Here is a 26,579-nt window from a genome sequence, read left to right as displayed (position 1 = left end):
TTGTTTGATTACGTAATTCATTATGCTGTACGTTAGAAGTTCGTGAAGGTCATACATCATTATGCCCCCATGTCATATGTGAGCGCCTCACTATAATAAAGCCAAGAGGACACACCCATCCCCGGCTCCCGTGTTTTACTTTTGATTCGTTTCGGGGGGGGGGGGGGGTACGAAACATAGCACCTTCAAAAGTGAATTGCATGAATGGTTGAAAGTAAAACGATTATAGGTGGATGAGGAAAGGCGACTATTCTGAATGCTCTTCAGATCTGCTCAAGTTCTGCTTGCCATTTTGTGATACTATGACTCTGAATGAATCAGGTATGTTGCTGTGATTCAGTATTCATCGCTAGTTCATTTTCCTTTAAATTTTATTAAAGTTTTATTTTATATTACAGTTAGAAAAATATGATTAGATGTAGTTTTCTACGATGTGCTCTGAGAAGATGAAAGTAATCTGAGACTGTAATTCATTTACCTAGGCAGTTTCTGTAAATAAGAATGCACTTTATTAAGTGTAGTGTTGTCAGACGACTAGCATTTATCTATTTTAGTGATACAGTGAGGAGTAGTGATGAGCCACCCTGCCCCAGCCACCCCACAATCCTAATTAACCCAAACCCAGTGGTTCCCAACCTGGGGTCCACGGACTCCTCGGTTAGTGGTAGGAATCCATGGCATAAAAAAGGGTTGGGAACTCCTGCCCTAACCTAATCACGAGGCAGTTTACAATGACCAGTTAAGCTACCTGGTGCGTCTTTGTACTGTGGGAGGAAGCCGGAGCACCCCCAGGAAAAACCCCCACACTCCACGGGGAGGACTCCTTACAGACTAGTGCTGGAACTGGGCTCTGAACTCTGGAATGCCCCGAGCTGGGATGGCATCACGCTAAGCACTCTGCTGCCGCTGCGCCTATGAAGGAGGAGAACTTGAAATCGGCTGAGCGGCAGGAGTCGAAGAATAAGGACAGAGTCGTTAGCAGGATGAGATAAGCGGGGTGTCATGAAGATCTGTGTGTGTAGGGGGCAAGGATAGATGATGGGTTAGAAAACCACACCACAGGTGGGGCAAGAGGAGTTTAAAGGGGAGGGTGGTAAGATCCAACGTGTTCCTTCTGCTAGTTACACCAGGCTTCCTTGTACACCTGATCAATGAATCCCGATCCCAAAGCCAACCTGAACGGTGCTTTGCATTTGGAACAGTCGTGGGCCAGGGATTCCTGTGCGTCAATGTTACACTTTGTAAAGGGTTTTCCTCCCCCTTTCTCAACCTGGTAATCTTTTCCATGACAGAGCTTTGAACACTCTGTCTGTTATAGGATGCTGATATTGAGTGGGCTATTGACGTTGCCTGCCAAAAGAGCAAACTTGGTGTACCTAGGACCTCAATACTGAGAATCTCGGCATGGAAGAAAACACTAGCACTCATTCACTGATACTGCCAGTCAATTTGGAGGCCTTTCCAGAGATTGCACTGATGGCATCTCTTGATCCCTTGAGTATTTTGAGGTTCCAGCTGCTTGCAGTCCATGTCTCAGAAGTGTATACAAGGGCAAGAGTCACTGCTGTCTAATTGTCCAAGAGTTATGGGCTGAATTTGTCTTGATCTTTAAGCACCCTTTTCCTCAGACAATCAAACTCTGTGCCAACATACAGAAAGTTATTGTGAATTTCATCTTTAGCATTTGCCTTCATTGAGTGGTCAGTCCCGGGCACTGGGAAGTGTCAACCATTGCTGTGATCTTACTGTGGACCTTTACCATTGGACAGTGACGGTAGGTTGGTCAGGAACTTCTGATCTGTAGGTGGAAGACCAGTTTTCTACTATGCTTCAGTGAACAAGTTGACATTTGTTTGAGCTCAGTTTCTGCATGTTGATACAAGTGTCATCTGTCTGCTAGGCATCGATTACTGAAGTTGGAAGTGGATTTCAGTGGGCAAACAAATTTGAGAAGGATGCTTCAAACTCTATCACGTTTGACAGAGTTGTTTCAAGATTGTACCATTATTAGTTCTAGATTACTAGTGAATGTAAGGACTCCTTATACACATTCTCAGTCAAAGATGTCCCTTTGTTTTCACAGACGCTGCTTGGCCCATTGATTTCTTTCAGTAGTTTCCAGCTCATCAGCTGCGTTTTGAAATTTCAGTTTTAAATATATATATTTTTTTAACTTCCAAGATTCATTTACCTCTGAGGTATGCAGTGTTTATAGCAGGCACGTAGATTGTTGTTAAGTATTTAAATACACAGCAAAAAGTTGAGTAAGACAGATCCTTTGTGTGTAGCAAAGTTGATATGGCAAATATTGTTTTCTTGCTCTGCATTTAATTGTGTTCTTACTTTCTTCTGTTATAAAATCATATAACAAGAACTTTTCTAAATTTGCACTGTTGCTTAAATGCATAGCTATTAATAATTTAAAGTTATGTGAATGTTGTATGGCTGACTTGCCTCCATATCAATTCAAATGTCCCATGCTTTTCCACACATGCCTGCCTCACTTTGTCCACCACCAGCTTGAGTACATAGAAACATTTTTATGGATATATGCATAAAAAGTTTTATAATTTGACTTTTGGATTTGGAATTTTTGAAAGCTCTATTTCTATTTATCTGTTTTTAATGAGTTAAACTGTTGGTTGAGGTTTTTATGTTAATTTTGGTAAGTCTAACAATTTTTTTACTAAATGTAGAATATAAACGCAGATGAAGAAAGCATGTTGACAGATGCATCCTGGGTAGACAAACTAAGCCCACTGAAGAAAAGGCTTGTGTAAGTATTGTTGACATAACGTTTCCAAATAATCTCAGCTGTCATGTTTCAACATTTACTGCTTCAAGTCCTTTGGACAAATCCAGCTTTCAGATAATTATCTAAAATTATTCTTCAAAATTTTGTAGCATGGAGGTACACTGCACAGAAAATGGAATTAACTGTATGTCAGAACTCTGGGTTATTTTCTTTTAAAACGTGTTTTACATTTATTAAGCAGATAATTGTGCCTTGCATTATAACTTATCTATGCTCCCAACAGAGATTTGCAGACATCAGAAATGTTTTTCCTTGCAGAGATGTGAATGCACAGTGCATGTAGTTTGTACTAAAAAGACATGTCCGAATTTTGGATAGAAAGTCAAAGGACACAAAGGTAGAAGGCCATATCTTTCCTCTAAACTACTACACCATTCAATATAGAATCTGATCTTAGTCATAATTCATCTTTTGTGTAATCGCTTGACTGCCCTTTATTCCAAAAATTTAAGCTAGAATATATTCAGTGACTCAGCTTCCCAGAATTCTCTTAAAATAGCAAGAAGAAATTCCTCCTCTACCCCGACTTAAACAAAGGACCATAGATTCAGAATAAGGATTAACTGTTTAAGCTTTCCCCTTGAAGTGAAAGATCCTATCAGCAGCTACCCTGCCAAATCCTCTTAGAAGCTTATGTTTTAATAATGGTTGCTCGAGACCCTTCTGAACTCCCGAGAAAGTAGGTCCAATGTGCCCAGGCTTTCCTCATATGCAACCCGTTCAGCCCAGAAGTCAACTTGTGAATTTTTTCTAAACTGCCTCTGAAGTAAGTATATTGCCACCAAGGTAAGGAGACCAAAACAATAATTCTGTTTTGTGTGTGATTATGCCAATGCTAGATACAGTTGTAGCAATATTTTCCATTCTCAGAATTCGTTCCCCTTGTTGTAGATGCAACAATTAATTTTCTTTCTGATTACTGTGCTGTACGTGCTTTCATTTATGAATTTGCATAGATTTCTCTGTACCGCGGTATCCTATAAGCGCTCTCTATTTACACTTTCGTCTTCTTTTCTATTTGTCCTATCAAGATAAGTAACTTCATATTCCCTATATTTTGTTCCACTTAATCTAATGATATCCTAATATCAGACTGTGTATTCTTCACAACTTCCTTTCCTGTCTATGTTTGTATCATCAGCATTTTTTTGTATTTCTTTTGGTCCTTTCAACTATGTCGTCAACATAGATTGTAAAAAGCTGAGGTCCAAGTCCTGATCTGTGAAGCATCCCAATAACTCCAGTTAACTATTAGAAAGAAAAATAAAATGGTGCCAGAAATTGGAGCCTCTTTGCCTGCATCTCCAAAAGGAATCATCAGATATTCTTGTTTCGGGCTACTACAGTGCATGTCCACAGTCACTGCTATGGGAACTTCAGTCAGCAATGTTGTTGAAGACATTTTAAAAATCTATTGAATCTCAAAATTGGCGGACTATGAGTTGCAGACTCAGGATGCGGGTGTTGTTTCCAAAGGGAACAATCCAAAGTCTGTAATCCAGAGTCAACCAATTTCTGAGCTACAAGTAAGGTCAAAACACAGGACCTGAGGGTCCCCACTCCCTACCATCCTGCTGGCTAATGTACAGTCTGTGGAAAATAAAATTAAAGACCTCAGAGCAATATTGCAATACCAGAGGAACATCAGAGAATGCTGTGTACTTGGCTTCACAGACACATGGCTGACCCCAGCATTCCGGACACAGTGCTGCATCCCAAGGGTTTTACCATCCACCACATGGATCAAACAGCAGAGTCATGTAAAGGTGGGCTGTTGGAGCAGAGTTTGCATGAAGATTAACTCATTGTGGTGCACAGATTTGGCAATTTTTGTCTCAGTCTTGCTCCCCAACCTGGAGCATCTAGCAGTCAAGTGTCCGTTTTATCTGCCAAGGGAGCTTTCCGCTGTCATCCTGATGGCGGTGTACAGTCCACCCCTGGCCAACATCAGGCAGGCACTGGAGGAACTGAGCACCATGGTCATGGAACTGTGTAGCCTAATGCCTTCTCAATCATGCGGCAGATTTCAACCAGGTCACCTTGAAAAAGTCTCTGATCAACTACCACCACCATATCACTGTGGAACCATAGGAGACAACACACTTGACCACTGTTATACCGCCGTTAAGAATGCTTACCATGCCATCCTACGCCCGTGCTTCGGAAAGTCCGATCACCTGGCTGTACTTCTACATCCAGTGTACAGGCAGAGACTGAGGACCACAAAGGTGTGGTCAAGGGAGACGGAGGAGTGCATAAAGAGCTCCTTTGAATTAGTGGACTGGACCATATTCAGGGATTCATCTTTAAATCTGAATAAATATGCCACAGTTATCATCAGCTTCATAAAGATGTGTGTGGATAAGTGTATCCCTTCGAGAACATACCAGATATACACAAACCATAAAACATAAACACAAACCATAACTTTTTTTTAAATCTCCAGTCCTGCTGAAGGATCTCAGCCCAAAATGTCAACTGTACTTTTTTCCATAGATGCTGCCTGGCTTGCTGAGTTCCTCCAACATTTTATGTGTGCTGCTTGGATTTCCAGAATCTGCAGATTTTTTCTTAGCCGTGGATAAACCAGGAGATTTGCCATCTGCTGAGAGCTAGATCTGTGACATTCAATACCAGTGATCCAGAACTCTACAAGAAGTCCAGCTATGAACTATGGAAGTCTATTTTAAGAGCAAGAAAACAATTACAATTGAAGTTAGAGACGGAATCGGATTCACTACAGCTTTGGCAGGGTTTGCAGACCATTCTTCCTGCAGGGCAAAACCTAATATCATAAATGGCTCCACTTCTTTCTCAATAAAAGAACAAACCTGTTCACAGCCACCACCACCACCACTTTCCTTCATCTAGCAGAACTGGTCCTCACACTCAACAATTTTTCCTTCAGCTCCTCCCACTTTCTCCAGTCTCAAGGGGCAGCCATGGACACCTGCATGCCTGCCTTTTTGTTGGCTACACAGAACAGTTCATGTTGGAAGCATTCCCCAGTAAAGTTCCCCAACTCTTCCTCCACTACATTGATAGCTGTATTGGTGCTGCTTCATGCTCAGCAATTTCATCAACTTTGACTCCAACCTCAACCCTGCCTTTAAATTCACTTGGTCCATTTCTGCCACCTCTCCCCTTTCTTGAGCTCTCTGTCTCCATCTCTGGAGTCACATTGTCAACCAACATCTTTCTAAAAACCTAGCGATTCCCATGGCTGTCCTGACTATACCTCTGCTACCGTCTCCTGTCAAAATGCTATTCCCTGGTCTCAGTTCCTTCATCTCCGCTGCATTTGTTCCCAGAAGATCAGAGATGTCCTCCTTCAAAGTACAGGGTTTCCCTTCCACCACTATTGATGCTACCCTCTCCTGCATCTCCTCCATTCTCCAAACATTCACACTCACCCCATCTTCCTGCCACCTGAACAGTGATAGAGTTTGTCTTGTCTTATCTACCACCCCATCAAGCTCCACATCTAACACATCATTCTCACCAACTTTCGACATCTCCAAAGGGTTTCTACTACCAAGCATATCTTTATCTCCCCCCTCCCCCCGGCTTTTCATAGGGATCTCTCCCTCTGTAATCCCTTTATCTATTCATCCCTCCAACTAATCTCCCTCCTGGCATGTATCCCTGCAAGCTGCCCAAATACTGCATCTGCCTGTTCACCTCCTCTCTCACTTCCATTCAGGGCCCCAAACAGTCATTCCAGGTGAGGCAAAACTTCACCTACGAATCTATTGTGTCTGGTGCTCCCAATCTGGTCTCATCCATGTTGGTGGGACCCGTCATAAATTGGGGGACCAGTTCGTAGAGCACCTTTACTCCATCCACCAGAAGCGGAACTTCCCGGAGGCCAAGTATTTTAATTCTGATTCCCATTCCCGTTCTGACATGTTGGGCCATGGCCTCCTCTTGTGCCATGATGAGGCCGTCCTCGGGGTGAAGGAGCAACACCTTATATTCCATCTGGGTAGCCTCCAACCTGACGGCATGAATATCGATTTCACCTTCCAGTAAGAAAAATGTTTTCCTCCTTTTCCCCTCTTCTATTCCCCACTCTAGCCTTTTACTTCTTCTCAGCTGCCTATCTCGTCCCCTTGGGTTCCCTCCTCCGTCCCTTTGCCCCATGGTTCACTCTCATCCCCTATCAGATTCCTTCCTCTCCAGCCCTTTACCTTTCCCACCCACTTGGCTTCACCTATCACCTTCTAACTATCCTCCTTCCCCTCCCCCCCCCCCCGACCTTTTTATTCTGGCGTCTTCTCACTTCGTTTCCAGTCCTGAAGATCAGTCTCGGCCCAAAGATGTCGGCTGGTTATTCACTTCCATAGATGCTCCCTGATTGGTTGAGTTCCTCCAGCATTGTGTGTTGCTTTGGATTTCCAGCATCTGCAGAATTTCTCATGATCAACTTCCAGCTGAGCTCAATGCCTTTTATGCACACTTTAAAAGGGAGAGTGAAACTACTCTGTGCAAATCCCTGAAGCATCTGGCGACCTGTGATCTCATTCTTGGAAGTCAATGTCAGAACACCTTTCAAGAGGGTGAACCTTCGCAAGGCGTCAGGCTCCGATGGCATATCTGGTAGGCATCTGAAAACCTGTGCCAACCAACTGGCGGGACTGTTCGGAGACATCTTCAATCTCTCACTGTTGCAGTCAAGAGTCCCCAGCAGTCAATCACAGCAGTGTCCAAGAAGAGCAGGGTGAGCTGCCTCAATGACTATCACCCAGTTGTACTCGCATCTGTTGTGGTGAAGTGCTTTGAGAGGTTGGTCATGGCTAGAATTAACTCCCGCCTAAGCGCTGGACCCGCTGCAATTTTCCTATCGTTAAAATAGGTCTACAGTGGATACACTCTCACTGTCTCCACTCAGCTTTGGACAACCTGGGCAACAGCAATTCCTTCATCAGGCTGCTGTTTATTGCTTACACCTCAACGTACAACACCGTCATAGCCTCAATACTAATCAACAAATTTTTTTAAAAATCTGGACCCCTGTACCTCCCTCTGCAAATGGATCCTTGACTTCCTCATCAGGATTTAGAGTGTTTTGTATGTATTCTACTGTATTGCTGCTGCAAAACAACACGTTTTACCACATTAAACCTGATTCTGAGTCACTTATACCTATCTAGTTGACTTTACAAGTTGAAGACGTGTTTGTGGCCTAAGTTTTGCACTCTTAGACTAAATATCTTATTATAATCCATTTTCCCCCACTGGATAATTTACAGTGAAAACTGAATTTAATTCTCTCTCATTACACAGGAGCAGCCACAAGTTCCCCAGGTTATAATAGTGTTCTATTCCTGAGGACTGTTGTTAACCTGTCTAGATCACAAGTTTGAAATGGGCCAGCTGGCATTGTATTAAAGCATTAATTAAAGCACAGGCAACCATGAACAATGTGTAATTAAAGTTTAACTCAACCATTCAGATATTGCTGTGAGTCAAGTTCCCACAAGGCAGAAGATTAGTCCTGCCAGTCCCACAGGCAGGATACACAGTGGAGACAATGAGAGTGTATTCATATATGGGCTGTACATGAGTCAGGTATTCTTAACTTGGGGGGGGGAGGGAGGAATTATATACAATAGGCTGTTCCCCTATTGGTTCCAGAACACGTTCAAATAAACTATCACATTCTGTTAACTTTTCCTCAAGACCATCTTTGCCGATTTGATTGGTGCAACTGTTTCTGGAAATTGAATGTAGTATTGCAGTAACTTTCTTACCCTATTATTTTCTGAAAGATCTTTAGCCTATGGTATACTTCCTGTTTTCAACAGTGACTTCCAGTATTCCAGTGGATGACATTCCTATTCAAAATTCTTTTCATCAAAATTTAGTTCTATTAAAGACACTGTACCCAAAATGTAAAGATGTGTACCTTGTAATGTGAAATATACTGTAATTTGTAACTCTTTGTTTTGTCTGCTCAATTCTCCAGGGGTTCATGCCTTGCAGTCATTGCCGGATTACTGTACGGTTCTAGCTTTGTACCAGTGATTTATATCAAGAATCATGCACTGAAGAATGAAACCAAATATAAAAATGCAAGTCAGTTTGGTAAGAACATTAATATGCTTTTTTTTTGCTGGGTACACTAAATGTATGCATTGTTGTGTCAATGGAGAAAAGGTGATAAATTTTGGCATTTGCTCACAACAGTACTACAAGTAGTAGTTTCTTTAATGGTCCTTCTGATATAATGGTTGAAGATCAGGGCAGTCCTGGAAAAATTCTGTAAGATAATATGGCAATTCTGAATTACGTTTGAATCTCAGGGGGATGCTGAACTGTGACAGGGCTTGAATGCCATCACGTCCTACAAAGCAAAACTAACCAAAGCAACTTCTAAGACAACAAAGTTTCACTCCCAGCTAGAATGCCATCTATGTTCACTTTGATCAGCAGAACATAGGGGCACTGACACCAACCCCCACAGCCCCTGATGACCTGTGATCTCCGTCTCTGAGGCTGACGTGAGAGCATCCTTCTGGAAGGTGAATCCACAGAAAGCATCGGGCCCAGTGGTGTACCTGGCTGAGTACTGAAGACCTGAGATAATCAATTAGCTGGGGTATTTATGAACATCTTCAACCTCTCGCTTTGGCTGTCTGAGGTTCCCACCTATTTCAAGCAGGTTTCAATCATCCTGGTGCCCGAGAAGAGCGTAATACCTGATGATAGTCATTATATGTACGCTGTCAAGAAGTGCTTCAAGGGGTTGTTTATGAAGTGTATCAATTCCTGTCAAGGGAGTAAGTTGGATCTGCTCCAATTTTCCTTTTGTCACAACAGGTTACAGCAGATGCAATTTCATTGGCCCCCTCACTTAGATCTGATACATCTGGGTAATGAAGATGCATACATTAGGATGCACTTCATTGACTACAGTTCCACACTCAACACTATCATACCCTCAAAACCCATAACTAAGCTCCAAGACCTACAGTAGGTCTCAACATCTCTTTATGCAACTGGATCCTCAATTTTAATACTGGCAGTTAGTTTGGATTGACAAGAACATCTCCAGACTCACCATCAACACAGATGCACCAGAAGGCTGTGTATTTTGCCCTGTGCTTTACTCACTTTATACCTATGACTGTGTGGCAAATTTAGCACCAATGCTATACATAAGTTTGCTGACGACCCCACTGTTGCTGGCCAAATCAAAGATGGTGACGAATTGGCATATTGAAGGGAGATTGAAAATCTGGTTGAATGGTGCCACAACAACCTCTTACTCAATGTCAGCAAAACTGAAGAGCTGATCGTTGACTGCAGGATGAAGAAGCTTAAGGTCTATGAGCCCAAGGGATCTAGAGGGAGAGGGTCAGTAGCCTTAAATTCTTTGGTGAAATCATATTAGAGGATCTGTCCCAGAACCAGCATATAAGTACCATCACAAAGAAGGCCTCTACTTTCTTAGAAGATTGCATATGTAGATTTGGCATGTTATTAAGATTTTTGAGAAACTTTGACAACAGTGTCTTGACCGGTTGTATCACGGCTTGGTGTGAAAATCCTTCCAGGAATGGAAGAGACTACAGAAAGAGGTGGATATACCCCATTCCACCTCAGGCAAAGCCCTCCCCACCACTGAGCACATTTGCATGGAATGCTGCCACAAAAAAGTATCATCCCATCATCGAGAGCCCCCAACATGCTCTCTTCTCACTATTACCATTGGACAGGAGGTACAGAAGCCTTAGTCTCACACCACCATGTTCAGCTACAGTTATTAAACTACAACCATTGGGCTCCTGAACAGTTGTAGATAACTTCATGCACCACAGCTCTGAATTGATTCTCTCAATGACTCCATAACTCATGTTCTCAGTTTAACTATTATTTGCACAATTTGCCTTTTTCACATCAGTTCTTTGTCTGTCTTTATGTATAATTTTCCATACATTATTTTGTATCTCTATATTCCTGTAAGTGCCCACCAGAAAATGAATCTCAAGGTAGTATATGGTAACATGGTTTACGCACTTCGATAATAAATGTACTTTGAATTTTGAAACAGTTCAATTGATGGAATACTTACACAGTTTTCAAAACTGAACTGACACATGCAGTGTATATCAGCAGAGAGCAACTGAACCTTATATTTGCTAAAGCATTGTAGAGTAATGACAGCGGCTGCAAAGAAAAATGCTACTCTTTCTTTATATAAATGCAACGCAGTTTAGGATTCCTGGGGAAAACATGGAAAAGCCAAACTTGCCATCTGTGCTTCACCTACCTGTTTTTCTGTCTGGTTCTCTGATGGTGAAGTCTTTAAGTAGCACTGACCCAACATTCCTGGATAAGCTTATTGCTTTTTATATTTGCTTTTGATAGGGAGAACTATGAGACACCCACACAAGTCTCCATATCTCCAGATGACTCTGTAATTTCAGTCTCTGAGGCTGATGTCCAGGCATCCTTCCAGAGGGTGAATCCATGAAAGGTGTCTGGTCCAGAGGGCATAGCTGGCTGAGTACTAAAGATTACTGTGGCTGGAGAGTTTATGGACATATTCAGCCTCTCATTTTTGCGGTCTGAGGTTCCACCTGCTTCACATGTTCTGGCACCCAAGAAGAGCATATTGACCTGCCTCGATAACTAGCATCTGGTAGTGCTTACGTCAACTGTAGTGAAGCATTTCAAGAAATTGGTTACTCCTGCCTCATATTACCTGGATCCACACCAATTTGCCTGCCAGCTCAACAGCAGATGCTGTTGCGTATTTAACATTTCAGTAATATTTGAATAATATTGTAAATATATTGTTCAGTTAAGCTTAACTTTCTTTCAGTTAAGTTTCTTTATTTAATTCATTACAGGTTATATGTAAAAGTACGTGAATGTCGTACATAATTATGTCACTGCGTCATATGTGCGCGCCTCACAAAAGTATAAAACAAAACTAAATATACGCAGGTTATCCACGGCTGTGTTTTTCTTTCGATTCGTTTATGTTTGGGGGCTACAGTGGCGATGAGGTATTTTTAATACGAACCCGAGACGATGACCTACCTACCTGTTGAAACGCAGTGAGACATTTGAGTTTTTTTAAAAAGTGGTGCTTTTTTTCCTTTGCAAGTGGAGAAGACAGTGGAGTTTAAAAAAGGCAGAAGATAGATGAAATTCATGGGTTCATAAACAGTGATCACTGGGTAATAATCATAAATTTTTTTTAAAAAAGGAATAACTGGCTACATCAGAAATAGATGTGTTTGATGAGCAACAGATAAGTGGATGATGTGTACTGAACAAATTGAACAATATTTTAAAGCAAGTTGAATAACTGATAAAAAAAATGGATGCCAGTGTTGCTAAGTACTTTAGGTGGAAGAACATACAGTTTGGTTAGAGGTTTAACTGCTCCAACCAAACCAGCCAAAGTGAGTTTTACTGATAATATCAAAGTAATGCAGGAACATTTAGAACTGAAACCATTATTGATTGCAGAACACTTTAGATTTCATAAGTGGGAATCAAAAGGAAAGAAGTTCCATTCAATGTGTGTGGCTGCATTGAAGAAGTTGTCTGAGCATTGACAATTCAGTGATGGGCTTAATGATGCACTGAGCTCATTTAATTTGTGGAATCTTACAAGTAAGCATTCAAAAATTGCTCCTATTTGAAGCACAACTCACATTTAAAAGAGCAGTTGAAATTGCTATGTCAGTGGAAATAGCAGCTGAGGACTGTTCAGTTACAGTCAGGAATGAGCAAAATTTCAACGTCTGAACAAGAACCTGTCTGGCCAAACAAATTATGTTGCCACTGTGGCAGGATCTCGCATATACCAGACCAATGCAGGTTCAAAGGTGAAACTTGCAGAAAATGCAACAAAGTAGGACACAGCTACTTAGAGCATATTGGGCAGACAAAGATAAATGGACTGCACAGGGAAGAGAAAAAGAAAAAAAGTCAAGTTGCAGTTTTATAGAGAACACTAATCTGCATGTTGTTGATGAAAAGTCTGATAATAATGAGGGTGACACAGGACTGGGTAGTTCTGAGATCTACTATATGAAAGCTAGCAATGAACAAGCAATATGGCTTACACCAGAAATTAATTAAAATGGAACTGGACACTGGCTCAGCTATTTCAGTCATTCCACAAACTGAGTTTGAATAGCATTTCAAAGGTACTGAACTGAAGTTTGCACATATACAACTAAGAACTTATACTGGAGAAAAGATAACTTCTGTGAGAATGACATTTATAACAGTGAAATACAACAACCAACAAGCCATATTGGCCTTGTATGTGGTAAAAAAAAAAACCAGGAGGACCAGCATTGTGTGTCTGTGGGTGGCTGAGATAACTACAACTCGAGTGAAGACCCATCCACCTTTTATATGCCACAGCAATGTTCAAGGATGGCATTGGAAACCTCAAACATATCAAGAGTAGAATAGTGTTAAATAAAAATGCCACACCCAAGTTTTGCAAAGCGCTTCTAGTTCCTTATACCATCTGTAATAGTGAGCAAGATTGCATAGAGGTTGAAGGAATTCTTTCTAAGGGTGAGTGGAGCCCATGGGCAACACCAGTAGTCCCAGTAGCCAATAAGGATGGATCTGTGGTGATTTTAAGGTCGCCATCAGCCCAGTGCTGAAAGTAGATCAATATCCTCTGTCCTGGATTGAGGATACTGTATCTTTGTAAACCTTTCTGGAGAGAAACACTTCAGTAAGCTGTACTTGGATAGACAAAGTGGCCTACCTAAAGATAGAGATGGAAGAAAATTCAAAAGTGTTTCTCACTATGAACACTCTCAAAGGGCTTTATTGCTATAATATGCTTATTTTTGGAGTAGTATCTGCTGCTGCACTCTGGCAGAAAGCTATAGACCAGGTGCTGCAAGACTGCCCAGGCACTCAGTGTTACCTGGATGACGTCATACCAGTGAGAATGGAAGGAACACCTCCAAAATCTCAAGACAGTGTTTAAAAGATGATAAGATTATGCACTCAGAGCATGATGTGGCAAGTGTGAGTTCTTTAAGCCAAGAGTCACTTACTGAGGTCACACCATTGACACACAAGAAGTACACAAGGGTGCAGAGAAAAGTCAAGCAGTGGTGAGTGTCCTAAGGCCAACAGATGCAGTTCTTTTTAGGATTTGTCAGTCACTGTGACAGGTTTCTGCCAAACCCAGTTACTGTACTCCACCCCTCGAACTTCGTACTGCCGATCGGGAAGAAGTGGTAATTGACAAAGCAGTGTGAGGTGGCTTTCCAAAAGGCAAAGGAAATGGTGACGTCAGACACTGTACTCACACATTATGATCCACATCATCCAGTGAAGCTCACCTGTAACGCCTCACCTTATGGTCTAGGTGCAGTCATGTCACCTGTTATGAGTGATGGAAATGAACCTTGCCTTTGCATCACCTTCCCTTACAGCTGCAGAGAAAAATTGCACACAGATTGACACAAAGGCCTTGAGTCTCGTTTGTGGTGTGAGATGCTTCAGCCTGTACTTGTATGGGAGACAGTTTACACTCATACCTGATCATCAGCCACTAGTGTCTACTTTCAATCCATAGAAGGGTGTTCCACTTACAACAGCAGCACGAATACAGGGATGGGCTCTGTCTCTTGGAGAATACACTTACCAGATCAAATTCAAGTGGACAACTAATCATGGATTGGTAAAGGAAATATTCAAAAAACTTACAAAAGAAGGTACTCGTCTTGAAGTATTCTCCCTATTGCAAATCAGATGTCTCCCAATTACTGCAAAGGTGATCCAAAGAGGAAGGAGAAGATACCCCACGCTGTCTCAAGAGTGCATAGCCACCCAAAATGTGCAGCAGAAACACCAATTACCCCATTTTTATCAGAGCCGGGATGAACGTGCCCTTGATGGGGGTTGCATTATTGGGGATTGAGAGTTGATAAACCGTCGAAGCTGAGAGCTATTGTTTTGGAGGAGCTACATGTCGGTCATATAGGCGTAGTCAAAATAAAAGTGTTGGCTCAAAGCTTTGTCCGGTGGCCTGGAATAGATCAGCAGGTTGAGTAGCTTGCTATGAACTGTTCGGCGTTCCCAGGAGATGCTTCCCTGGGAATGCCCTGCATTGCCCTGGCGGGGGATTCATGTGGATTTTGCTGTACCGTTCATGGACACAAGTTTCTTGGTAGCTACAAAATGGTCTGGAGTGTTTCCAATAGGCTCCACTGCAGCCTATTGCAACACTGTGGATGCGTTGAGAAGCCTCTTCTCAAGGACTGGCATTCCAGAACATTTAGTCAGTGATGATGGGACTATAGTTTATTGTGAAACAGTTTCAGTCATTCCTGAAAATAAATGGATAAGACATCTGCACCGTACCACCCAGCTACAAATGGCTTGGCAGAAAGGTTTATCCAGAGTCTAAACGACAACGCCAACAGAACACTCTACACTGACACTGAATCAGAAGCTCAGCAGTTTCTCCTTGCGTATCGTAGTGCAGCACACTGCACAACCAGCAACTCACCAGTTATGCTGGATCGCCTCTTGTGCTCACGCTTGCATCTCCTCAGACCCAATCTCAGAAGGAGGATGCAAGACACCTGCTGAGGCAAATTGAGGGCTCCTCAAACAAGGATGTTTCACATCTGGACAAGCAGTCCTGGCAAGGGACTACAGAGGTGATCAAAAATGGGTACTTGGCAAGATGAAGGACAGAACTGGACCACTCTCCTACATAGCGATTGCACCTGATATCACCTGGAAACAACACATAGATCACTTGAGGAGAGAAGAGTCAATTGTTACAGAAAGGTGTTCAGAGCTGTTAAAACAACTTCTTGTAGTCCCAGAATCAACTCCTACAACCACCACAGAGGAGGCACCAGAACCTAAGATTGTTTCACAGACATAAGATTAGCAGAGGAGAGAGTTATCACCGTTAAATTCCTTAGTTTTGACATATTGCATGCCCTATCTTGGACCCAGCAATTATAAGGAACATGCACTGGGGTTTTTACTTTCTAAGGAGGTTCAGTTTGGCATAGATCACTCTAACAGACTTCTACAGATGCACTTTTGGAAGTATTCTGACTAGTTGTAGCATGGTCTGGTATGCCTATTTGAATTCACAGGAACATGAGAAGCTGCAGAGAATAGTACCATTGGTAGTATCTACAGGAGGCATTGCCTCAAAAAGGCAACATCTATCATCAAAGTTCCCCATCATCAGGACCATGCCTTATTTCTGCAATTACCATTGGGGAGGAGGTACAGAAGCCTGAAGTTGCACACCACTGGGTTCCAGAAAAGCAACTTCCCTTCAACCATCAGATCTTGAACCAAACAGCAAAACCCTAATCACTGCAGCTTAGCAACACCACAACCACTTTGATCAGTTTGCACTAAAATGGACTGTTTTGTCTAATTGTTTTTTCTTGTAAAACATTGTTTTATAATTAGTATTTAGTTTTTATGTCATGCTGCTAACAAGTAGAAGTTACATTGTACCTGTGTATACATGTGCATATGGCAATAAACTCTATTTTGACTAATGGGGTACAACAGAGTATAGAGTTGTAGCATTTTTCCAGCACCTAATGCTGGGGAATCCCTGAAGAACAGTTATATCATTAATTTGAATGAGGAAGAACGGCTGTGAGAAAGCAAACTAAGTAGTAAGTAATTTTTTTTAATTATTTTACTTAAATCTTTTTCATTGCTTATGACTGCTCTTGGGTATTGTGTTTTCTTTCCTAGGCAATGAGAAACATTCCCAGCTTTGACAGACAACTAAACTATTTTTTGGATAGTTTTTGTTTGCTTCTCCTATCCCTTTTTTTTAATGAACAGAGTGTTATGTGACTGGAACACACTGCCAGCGGTGGTGGTAGAGGATGACAGAATAGGGACAGTTAAGAACATAGATGTAAGAAAAATGGGAGGGTTATGGGCTGTATAGGAGGGAAGGGTTAGATTGATCATGGAGTACATTTATATAAGTCAGCACAGTACCATGATCCATACTATGCTATACTGTTCTATGATAGTATTTTGGTGCAGAATGATCTTCCATTATGCAGAATTTTGCTATTCAGCATCAAGCTGCATTGAAGTGCAAGTTGCTGATGGTATATTTGCAATAAGTAACTTTGCCGTTACCAGATAATAAATTGTAATCATGAGTGCCTCGTTGTTAGCAGAAAATAAAGGTTCTTCTGTTGGATTGTTGCTTCAATGAAAATACTTATTTTTTTTACCTTTTGATAATCACATGAGATTCCTCTGGCCACAATACTAGGCTCAAGAAGGATCCCAGCCCAAGGCGAGTGGCTGTCCTTGGGCTTTTCTTCTAAAAGCCAGAATTTTAATAAATTCAAATAAATACACAGACAACCAGAAACAGCTAATCCTGCGACTTGATCTGAATTGACACCAGTTTAACAAAGATATTGTAAAATGTGCTTCACTTGCAGATTTGGACTATGTATTTGCACATTTTAGTGGCATATTTCTTACAAGTACTGTCTATTTTGTAATATATTGTGCGTTAATGAAGAATAAACCAAAAGTTTACCCTAAGGTAATACTACCAGGTAAGAAACCATTATTTTACTTTTTTTTTTAACTAAAATGCCACATTTACTGCTTTTAGTGAAATCTGTAACTTACATAAGTAGTTATTTAGCCCTCTGTGGCATTTTTATACTCCTTCAGAACAACTTTTGCACACCTACTCCTATACATTAGAGCAAAACTTTGCACCTGAATTACTTTAACACCAGAATGTTTACTGTAAATAGAGAAAGATTCCTTGCAATTGTTTTGTTTACAAGGTGATTTTATGATTTTGAGTGCAATAAAATATGAAAGCATTGCAAGGGAGTCCCATTTAGCTTACTTTATCCACATGCCAATTTGTTAAAGAAACTCACTAATTATATTCTTCATATAAAAATATTGTTGGCAAGCATGTTGGTAGCAAAGCATTGCAATGCAGTGCTATTTTGATCTGAGAGAGGCGAAGTTCCCACCCGTAGATGAGTTTAGAAAGTAATACTTAATGTTTCTTTTAATGAGATCATGTACTGAAATATTGAAGCTGTATGCTCTGTTGACAACTTGATAAAGATTTGTGCTTAATTTATGCCACTTTCACCAGCAAAGTGCAAAGCTGTTTTTTAGACTTCATTTTCGACCCAACAATGTCCCTCAATTTCACAAAACCAAACGCAGCATTTAAGCATCTGTGTTATTTAGAAATCACAAAATGCTTCTGGCTTGATATAGTTTGCTTGTTTTCAGTCCAGTTGTATGCAATTTTACAACATTCCACAGTCTTGGTACTCCTCAAAGAAGTGCTCGATCTGGAGAACTTTGCTTTATTTACATGCTTATGATAATACAGATAACTGAAGATAATATGTTGCATATTTCTGTTGGAATTGACCAAGACTAAAAGATTGAGGAGATGTTTTGCAGAATAAGGCAAACTGGTAGAGAGAAAGGTAGGGTAGGGAAAAGTGAGGAAAGAAAGATAATTAATATTTCAGATCCATGGCCTTTAATCAGAACCCAATGTTAACTGCTTGCTTTACCACATCCTAATGCTGTGTGTCCAGTATTTTCCATTTTTGTCATCTGTTTTATTTATTATTTTCAATTGAAGTTCATGAATATCTGTGGATGCCTTGAGAAACAAAAGTTGAAGAAAACTTACTTTTGCACAAATTATTCTGCAACCCAAATGGCCACAATATGTAGGTCACCTGCACTGTATTAAGACCTGCTCATTCTCCTATATTCCAAGGAAATCAAAGTCATTTATGCAGTGTCACCTAATAACTGAGGCGTTCCATCTCAGGCAACATCCAGGAAAATTTCTTGTCCCCTCTCCAGTGCATTCAAATGTTAATTCTTTGAAACTGTCTGACTAGCCTATGGGACAATACTCTTTGCAGGGAGGATTGTTAGAACTGCCTAGATCATCAGTTAAATCTAATGTTGAATGGTCCATCCAGTTTCCAGGTAGATATGGTGATGTTGTATAGATGACAACCAAAGCAAGAGGCAATTTGTTACATACTGTACACCTGAGCATTATACCCCTGAAGAGAAACAGATTTAAGTGTTTGTTCCATTAGGGATCTCCACCTGCTTTTAATTCTTCTGCATCTTTCTTAGGCAGTACCAAAGGGTTGAGGATGACTCACTTCTGCTCTGATTGTGGTGAGGCTAGTGTGGGTCCTACACGTACTTCTGCAGATGGGGAAAGTGATGCCTGCAGAGACAGGGTGATGGGTGGTTTGAGAGGGTATGCTGTTTCTACCAAATACGCAGGGCTTTTTTGTGCACCTGGAACATGGCTTTAAGCTTCAATAGTATTCTAAGTGGTTTTCTATTTTGAGTAATCATGGTACAAAGATACCAGGATTTGGTGGTGATCATGCATTCTAAGGAAGATTTGGGCACAACTATTGAATCTTTTCCTTTGCCCTTTTGGTAATCCCTTACCATAACTCAACTGAGAACTATCTTTTGGGAGCTCAGGACCTCTCTGACTATTTCTAAAGATCTACATATAATGTGCAGGTTAATAATATTTCAATTATCATGCAAAATAAAGACAAGATGTTAACAAAATGTGCTTTAAGGTTTTGTTTCAGGTGTGATGTGGGCTATTGCAAACTGCTGTTGGTTCCTGGCAAATAATTTCCTCAGTGCAGTTGTTAGTTTCCCGATCATCACTGCTGTAAGTTAATTGAGCTACTCAATGTGCATAGGTTGTGGAAATGTATTTGTAAAGACTTTGGCCCAAAATTTGCAAGCCATCGGTACTGGCTACTGATCGACAAAAGTACGCACATTACTCTATAGTGGTCAAGTTATTGTTCAAGCTGCCAATGTTCTGGACTGTTGATTGAAGGACTTGATTTGGAATCTCACCATTGTCTTGTCAGTTCAACTAATGATAAGATTTAAACAGCCTATGGTGGTCATCTTAAGGCTATCAGATTATTGTTAAAAACCTGTTTGCTTATAGAGCAAATCGCTCAGTTGAGGATACAGTTAACTTGTGCCTTCATTACATTCTTCCAACATTTGGACCTCCCCCAACACTGATGTGAGGATCTTGTTTGTGGATTTCAGCTCCGCTGTAATACTGTTCCAGAGTTGCAAACCAGTTAGCTGTACCCTACAGTATCTGTCAGTGGATTATGAACTTCTTGACAGGAAGGAAAGTAGTATGTAAGGCTGGGCTCCTACTTGTCCAATCCAATGTCTATAAGCACAGGTTGTCACCAGAGCTGTGTTCTTTCACCGCTCCTGTTCTCACTTTATACAAGTGATTGTACTTCCACAAACAAAACCATTAAAATCCTAAAGTTCGGAGATGACACAACTGTAGTTGGTCTCATCTTTAATAAGGATGTGACCTGCTATCAAAGAGAGGTAGACCATCTTGCAGCATGATGTGATCAAAACAATTTGGAGTGTAATGCTGTCAAGTCAGTGGAAGTGAGGGTTGACTTCTGCCGACAACCCCCTACCTACCCCACCCCCTTGGGCAACTGCCCCTGCACAACATCTGTTAAATGGTCTTTCCAGCTCTCCTTGTTCTGTTGATAATTTTTGGATGCAAGAAGTCTGTGCTGGCCAGTGCCCACCCAGCTAATCTCAGGTTTTTTTTGGGTTTGGCCCATATTCCTCCAAGCAGGTACCTATCCAGGTGCTGCTTAAATGACATTGTTATACTTGCCTCAGCCACTCCTGACAGCTTGTTCCATATGCTTAACTACCTCCTAGATGAAAAAGTTGCCCCTCTCATCCCTTTTAAGTCTTTTTCTCAGCCATTTGTTTTGGGAAAAACTTACCACTCATGTTATCTATGCCTCTCAATTTTAAACATTTCTAAGGTCACCCTCATTCTCATATGTTTCAATGAAGTTCTCCCTATAATTCATGCCCTCTAGTCCTGGCAACATCCTCAAATCTTTTCTGCATTCTTTCGTTTAACAAAAGGGTGACCAAGGCTGGACACTATTTTCCAAGTGCTGTCTTACCAATTTCTACAGCTGTAACAAGGTTTTAACTCTTATATTTAGTCCCTTGACCGATGAAAAGCAATGTACTAAAAATATTTTTCACCACCCTATCTCCCTGTAACACTGATTGCAGTGAGTTCTGCACTGTAGGTCCCTCTGTTCCATGATACTCCTTAGTACCCTAGCATTCATAGCAGGAGTCTGAATCCTCCTGTAATCTACAATACCATTTACTGTCAACAGTACTTAATATGTTTCATCGGCAAACTCAATGAAGCCTTGTGCGTTCACATCCAAGTTATTTATAAATAACAAATAAGACCAACCCCCTACAATACACCATCACCTGACTCCCTCCCAAGAAACAACCTTCAACCACTACTCTCTGTCCCCTACCAATAAAATTTTGAAAGCACTTAGGTAGATTCTACATTCAAAGGATTCACTCATCCCCGACTTCCTAAATCCAATGTGTGCTTCCTTTTTTGTGAAGAGCCTCAATATCTCTCATTACCAAGGTTCCCTAAACTTGCCAGGTTTACCTTTGACCCTAACAAGAACATCTTCTCCTGGACTCCTGATGTCACACTCTTAAAAGCCTCCCACTTGCTATTCATTTATTTCCCTTCAAACAGGCTCACCTGATTGACCTTCACTAGTTCCTGCACTATTCCCCAAAATTAGCCCTGCTCCAATTTAGGACCCCCTCCTATCCTTGTCCATCACTTTCTTAAAACGAATAGAAACATGGTTATTAGTGTCAAAGTGCTCCCTGTCTGCCATTTCAGTTACCTGTCCTGCCTTGTTCCACAAGAGAAGGTCTGGTATTCCACCCTCCCAAGTAGAGCTGTGCAGGGGTCTATAATAGAGCCCCACTAGAGTGACCCTCCACTTATTTCTAAGTTCTACCCATTTGGCTGCACAGGACAATTCCCCAAGAATGTCACCTCTAAGTACTGATGTTATGTATATCCTTATCAAAAAGGCAACACTTTCTCCTTGCTTACCTGTACGTCTGTCACACCTGAAGCATCTGTATCCTTGTTTGTCCATCGTACCCATTAAAATGAATGAAGTTTAACTGCAAATTAACGTTCCTGCTTTTATTTTGCCTCTGGCTATCCTGATTACTAAATTTGCTCTCACTGGCCACTGCTTTATCCTATGAGTTGCCCCTACTCAGAGCCCACCAGTCCACCAGTCTGGTTTAAACTCTCCCATGGAGCTCTAGCAAGTTGCCCTGCAAGGCTGTTGATCCCCTTTCTGGTTCACATCCCTCATGTACAAGCCACCCCCTACCCCAGAAGGGACCCCAATGATCCAAGAACCTGAATATCTGCACCAGCTCCTCAGCCACAAATTTATCTGATCTCTCTTTCTGTTTCTGACCTCACTAGCACGTGGCAACATGAGTAATCCTGAGATCACCACCAACAATATCCTGTTTCTTAACTTCTTACCCAATTCACTATATTCATTCTGCAGGGCCTCATTCTACTTATGTGTTTACCAACATGCATGACAACCATTTGCTGTTTACACTTCTTGATAATTTTCTTTCATCACCAGAGGCATCCTTGACCCCAGCATCCAGGAGGCAACACATCATCCCGGCATTTCTTTATGGGTGGTCACCCATCTGTTCCCTTCACTGTCATCCTCTAACTGCACCCTTTCCTTCTGAGCCTAAGAGCCAGAGACCTGCCCCTGAAAAAACAGCCTCCTCAACAGGCCCTGGATTATATTTTTCCAAACCATACATATCTAGATTTTTTTTGTTTATCATTTTTCAGAAAATGTTTCGTTGTGCACATAAAATTTGATGTGACAAGTGGGATTTCTATAATTTTGGTAATATTTATAAAGTTACAAACAATCTGGGTAACATACAGTATTTTTAAGATTTTGTTTATTATTTTAAATGTAGTTTCATGCTCCAGACAAAAAAAAACTTTTCTGTTGAAGTAAATACTTTTCAGTCCATCAAAGTATAAATGAAGCAGCGCACACAAAAGGCTGGAAGAACTCAGCAGGTCAGGCAGCATCTGTGGAAATGAATAAACAGTCGATGTTTCCGACTGAGACTTCTTCAGGACCCAAAACGTCGATTATCTATTCATTTCCACAGATGCTGCCTGACCTACTAAGTTCCTCCAGCATCTTGTGTGTGTTGCTTTGGATTTCCAGCATCTGCAGACCGTCTCAAGTTTACAATGTATAAATCAATTTTCATTTTTTTCAGGTGCCAGGTTTCATTGCTGCTCTATGGGGAGTTATTGTTTTCAAGGAAATAAAAGTAAGATTTTGTTGAGCATTATTTCTAGAATTAATGAAGATAACACAATAGTTCTATTGATTATATGACTCCACTACAGATAATCCTTTCCACTTGGTCAGCTCAATTCAATGGATCAGGATTCCTATGTTCACCAATCCAGATATTTAAATGTGTAATATAGGCCTATATTTCAGTGCATTGCTGAGTAAGACCTGTATTGTCAAATGGTTCAGATGAAATTTTAATCCAAAGCTACCTGCCTTTTCCATATACAGCTCACCAATTGAAGAAATACCATTTCCTATTGGTACTGCTCCCTTATTCCACTTCACTAAAACTGAATGATATGCCACAATAATGAAAGATGCTACGTAAATATAGATTTTTTCTTAGATAACTGAATTGATTTTAACCAAGTCTGTCATTTATGTGATGATCCATGAAAATGTGTATGTTCTGTCATGAAATGACCATTAAATCTAGTTGGATTATTGACTGAACGAAGTCCTCATGATAGCATTGGGGTATTTCTTAAACATGTTCAGTTTTGAACCTGACTCAAATCTGTAGCAATTCAAACATGACTCTTTTAACAAAAGAAGTTGTTGTTTATGAAGTTACAAGTATTTGCAATGTTTATACTCCCAGTCTCAAATTTAGATACTAAGAGAATTTGGAAATAGGAGTTTATTACAGAAATGTAGCAGTGAAGTAAAAGATCAGCCAGGATCTTATTAAATGATGGAATGGAGCAAATAGCCAAATGCCCTACTCCTATATATTTTAATGATCTTGTATAAGGTTTACCTTCAGAAATTGCATGAGTTATCTTCTTAATAGAAAACATTTTTTCAAGAAAATTTGGTTGCAGCCTATTCTTAGAATAGATTGGCCTTTGATATGCTTCAAGTAATTTATTCTTGTGTTGACAAAAATTACTTCAGGCCGCTAACAAATATTAATTGTTATATTAACATTTATCAGATCTAAGGGAAAAGGTATTTCTTCTCGCCTGTTACATCATGCTACAAACAAAAAGGATTTTTTTAAATTGTAATTTTCAAATGTGTAAATACAGATCTATTTCAGTTCTGAAATGCAATAACTTCCCCTGTTTGTGGTGACACTCGCAAGCTGTTTCCAATGTGTCCTCAGGTTGCATTGGTTGTTAACGTAAACGGTTCATTTTACAGTATGTTCCAATGTATATGTGATAAATCTGAACCTGTACCTGCTGTATTCAAAAGAGCTGATTTCTTTTTGGTAATTGTCAATATCAGTTTTGATACTTTTGTACTGCAAAGACTTTTATCCCATTAGATTTTATGATAAATTCTACAGTATGCAATTTATATTCTCTCTACCATCATTTAGAATCGTAATAAGCATTTCTGTCAGTACCAGTATATCTGTAAGAAATAAGTTGTAAGCAATATTTTTCTCCACAGGGGATGAGGAACTATCTTGTTCTCGGAATTGCATTCTGCACTATTTCAGCAGGGGTATTAACAACTGCCTTTTCCAAGATGTGATAAAACCAATAATGTAAGGTGACTGTAATTGAAACAGTTTGGATGAAGGAACTGCTTTTGACACCAGTAGTTCAATGCAATGGATCCATTTTAATAGTCACCTTAAAGAAGAAAACCAGAGCTTACAACATTTTTGATTTTCTTTAATTGTTAATTGAAAATGTTTATTGACCTCAGTACAATTGTTCTGATTTAGAAAAGTGTAAATCATTCCAAGAGGTGCCAAGGGCAGAACTACAGTAACTTACAAACTAAGGTGCTCGATTAAGAGAACTTTGCAAACATACCTCATTAACTCTTTAGTTCAGTGACAGACTAAACAGGGTGTTAGTTTTATTAAAATTAGATCATTTTTTTAAATTAGCCTCAATACTTTAACAGTACACTCTGAATTAGATGGTGGAGGAGCTAACTCTAATAGTACATGATGGTATTTTATTGAATTATTCAGGTTTTGGAAGCATGAGTAGATTCTAGGTATACAGTTCCTTTGAAGATGACCATTTGTGCTTCTCAATGTTAACCTAAACTCCCTCCCTACACATCTATACCTCTTAGTTCATAAACATTATTGATTTATAACTCATTAACTAAGCTTTTACTCATCCTTAAATTCTAATAAGCTTGTGAAGTATATTAGGTGTTTATATTTTAATGCCATATTAAAGGATTGTCATTAATGCATGAATCATTATAATTGAGTAACTGGGAGATAGTTTGGGTGATGTTGTCATGGTGCTTAAAGTATCAAGACTGTAACGATTAATTGTACTTATTCATTTTAAACAAGAGAAACTGCTCATGTGCAAACAAAAATGTCCCCAACCTCCAATTGAATGTCACTAATGCTATAAAGAATTTAATCGCAATCTGCTGAAAATACTTATTTTATCAGAAAAAAACACTGTAGAATGGCAATGTCTGGAACTTCACTAGAAATGCAGATTGGAAATCCAGATGTGTTCTGCCCACATTTTCATAGTCATCTGTTTCATTGGTCTGAATTTTATCAGCAGCAACTCCATTTCTAATATGAACTATTAACACTCGAAGCTTCAGTAAGAACTGTGACCGTACTGTGTTGAATCTTTCCAAAGTGCATGGAAAAAATCTTCTTTTTAACTCAAATTGAGAATCTGTCCAGATATACTGTAGTCAGAAAAATTCGAATAGAGTAAGGAATTGAATACTTATAAGCCAGTGTGCTACAAAACCTGTGGTTTGTAACAACCTGATCTGAACAAAGGACTTGGAGACAGGAAAGTATGATTGCTGAAACTTTAAACTAGAGTAAGACATTGGATTCCAGAATGGACAATAACAATTGAAGATTATAAGTCCTGCATGTTTTTGTACTTCAAACAATAGATATGTGAAGAGAAGTTTTACTATTCTAGAAGTAAACATTGTCCACAAAAAACATGATTAGATTATATTTTGGGTGAGAAATATTCCTGAGTTCTGATGAAAACTTTCCAATTTGTCAACCTTTTCAATTGTCTTTTTATTGGGAACAAAAGGTTTAATCATTGTGACTATGACTAAATATGTTCACGCTAAAATTGCAACATTACAAGATATTTCAAATGTCTTTACATTGTTTACATAATGGGTGCCATGGTAGCACAGCGGTTAGTGCGCGCTATTACAGCTGGGCTCGTGGGTCATTTCAGAGTTTGGTATTCAATTCCGCTGCCGCCCAGATGGAGTTTGTATGTTCTCCCCGTGAATTTCCTCCGGGTGCTCCAGTTTCCTCCCACAGTCTAAAGATGTACCAGTTAGTAGGTTAATTGGTCATTGTAAATTGCCCTGTGATTAGGCTAACGTTAAATAGGTGGGTTGCTGGCTGGTGCAGCTTGTTGCACTGGAAGGGCTTATTCCATGCTGTATCTCTAAATAAATAAATAAGTACTTGTTCTACA

General features: G+C 40.2%; 1 protein-coding gene across 3 annotated transcripts in view; it reads left to right on the top strand.

The window, feature by feature from the left end:
- LOC140726516 (transmembrane protein 144-like) overlaps nucleotides 1-26,579 on the top strand; it is a 60,472-nt gene extending 33,893 nt beyond the window's left edge. For all 3 annotated transcript variants that reach the window (XM_073043011.1, XM_073043009.1, XM_073043010.1), the window contains exons 9-14: nucleotides 2,697-2,776; nucleotides 8,784-8,902; nucleotides 17,278-17,397; nucleotides 19,456-19,553; nucleotides 23,090-23,143; nucleotides 24,574-26,579. In XM_073043011.1, the coding sequence (XP_072899112.1) occupies nucleotides 2,697-2,776; nucleotides 8,784-8,902; nucleotides 17,278-17,397; nucleotides 19,456-19,553; nucleotides 23,090-23,143; nucleotides 24,574-24,657 (555 nt within the window). In that variant the 3' untranslated portion in view covers nucleotides 24,658-26,579. The remainder of the gene's footprint in view (nucleotides 1-2,696; nucleotides 2,777-8,783; nucleotides 8,903-17,277; nucleotides 17,398-19,455; nucleotides 19,554-23,089; nucleotides 23,144-24,573) is intronic.

The sequence above is a fragment of the Hemitrygon akajei genome, chromosome 4 (genome assembly GCF_048418815.1).
Source record: "Hemitrygon akajei chromosome 4, sHemAka1.3, whole genome shotgun sequence".
NCBI lineage: Eukaryota > Metazoa > Chordata > Chondrichthyes > Myliobatiformes > Dasyatidae > Hemitrygon > Hemitrygon akajei.
This window is presented reverse-complemented; position numbering and strand designations above follow the sequence as displayed.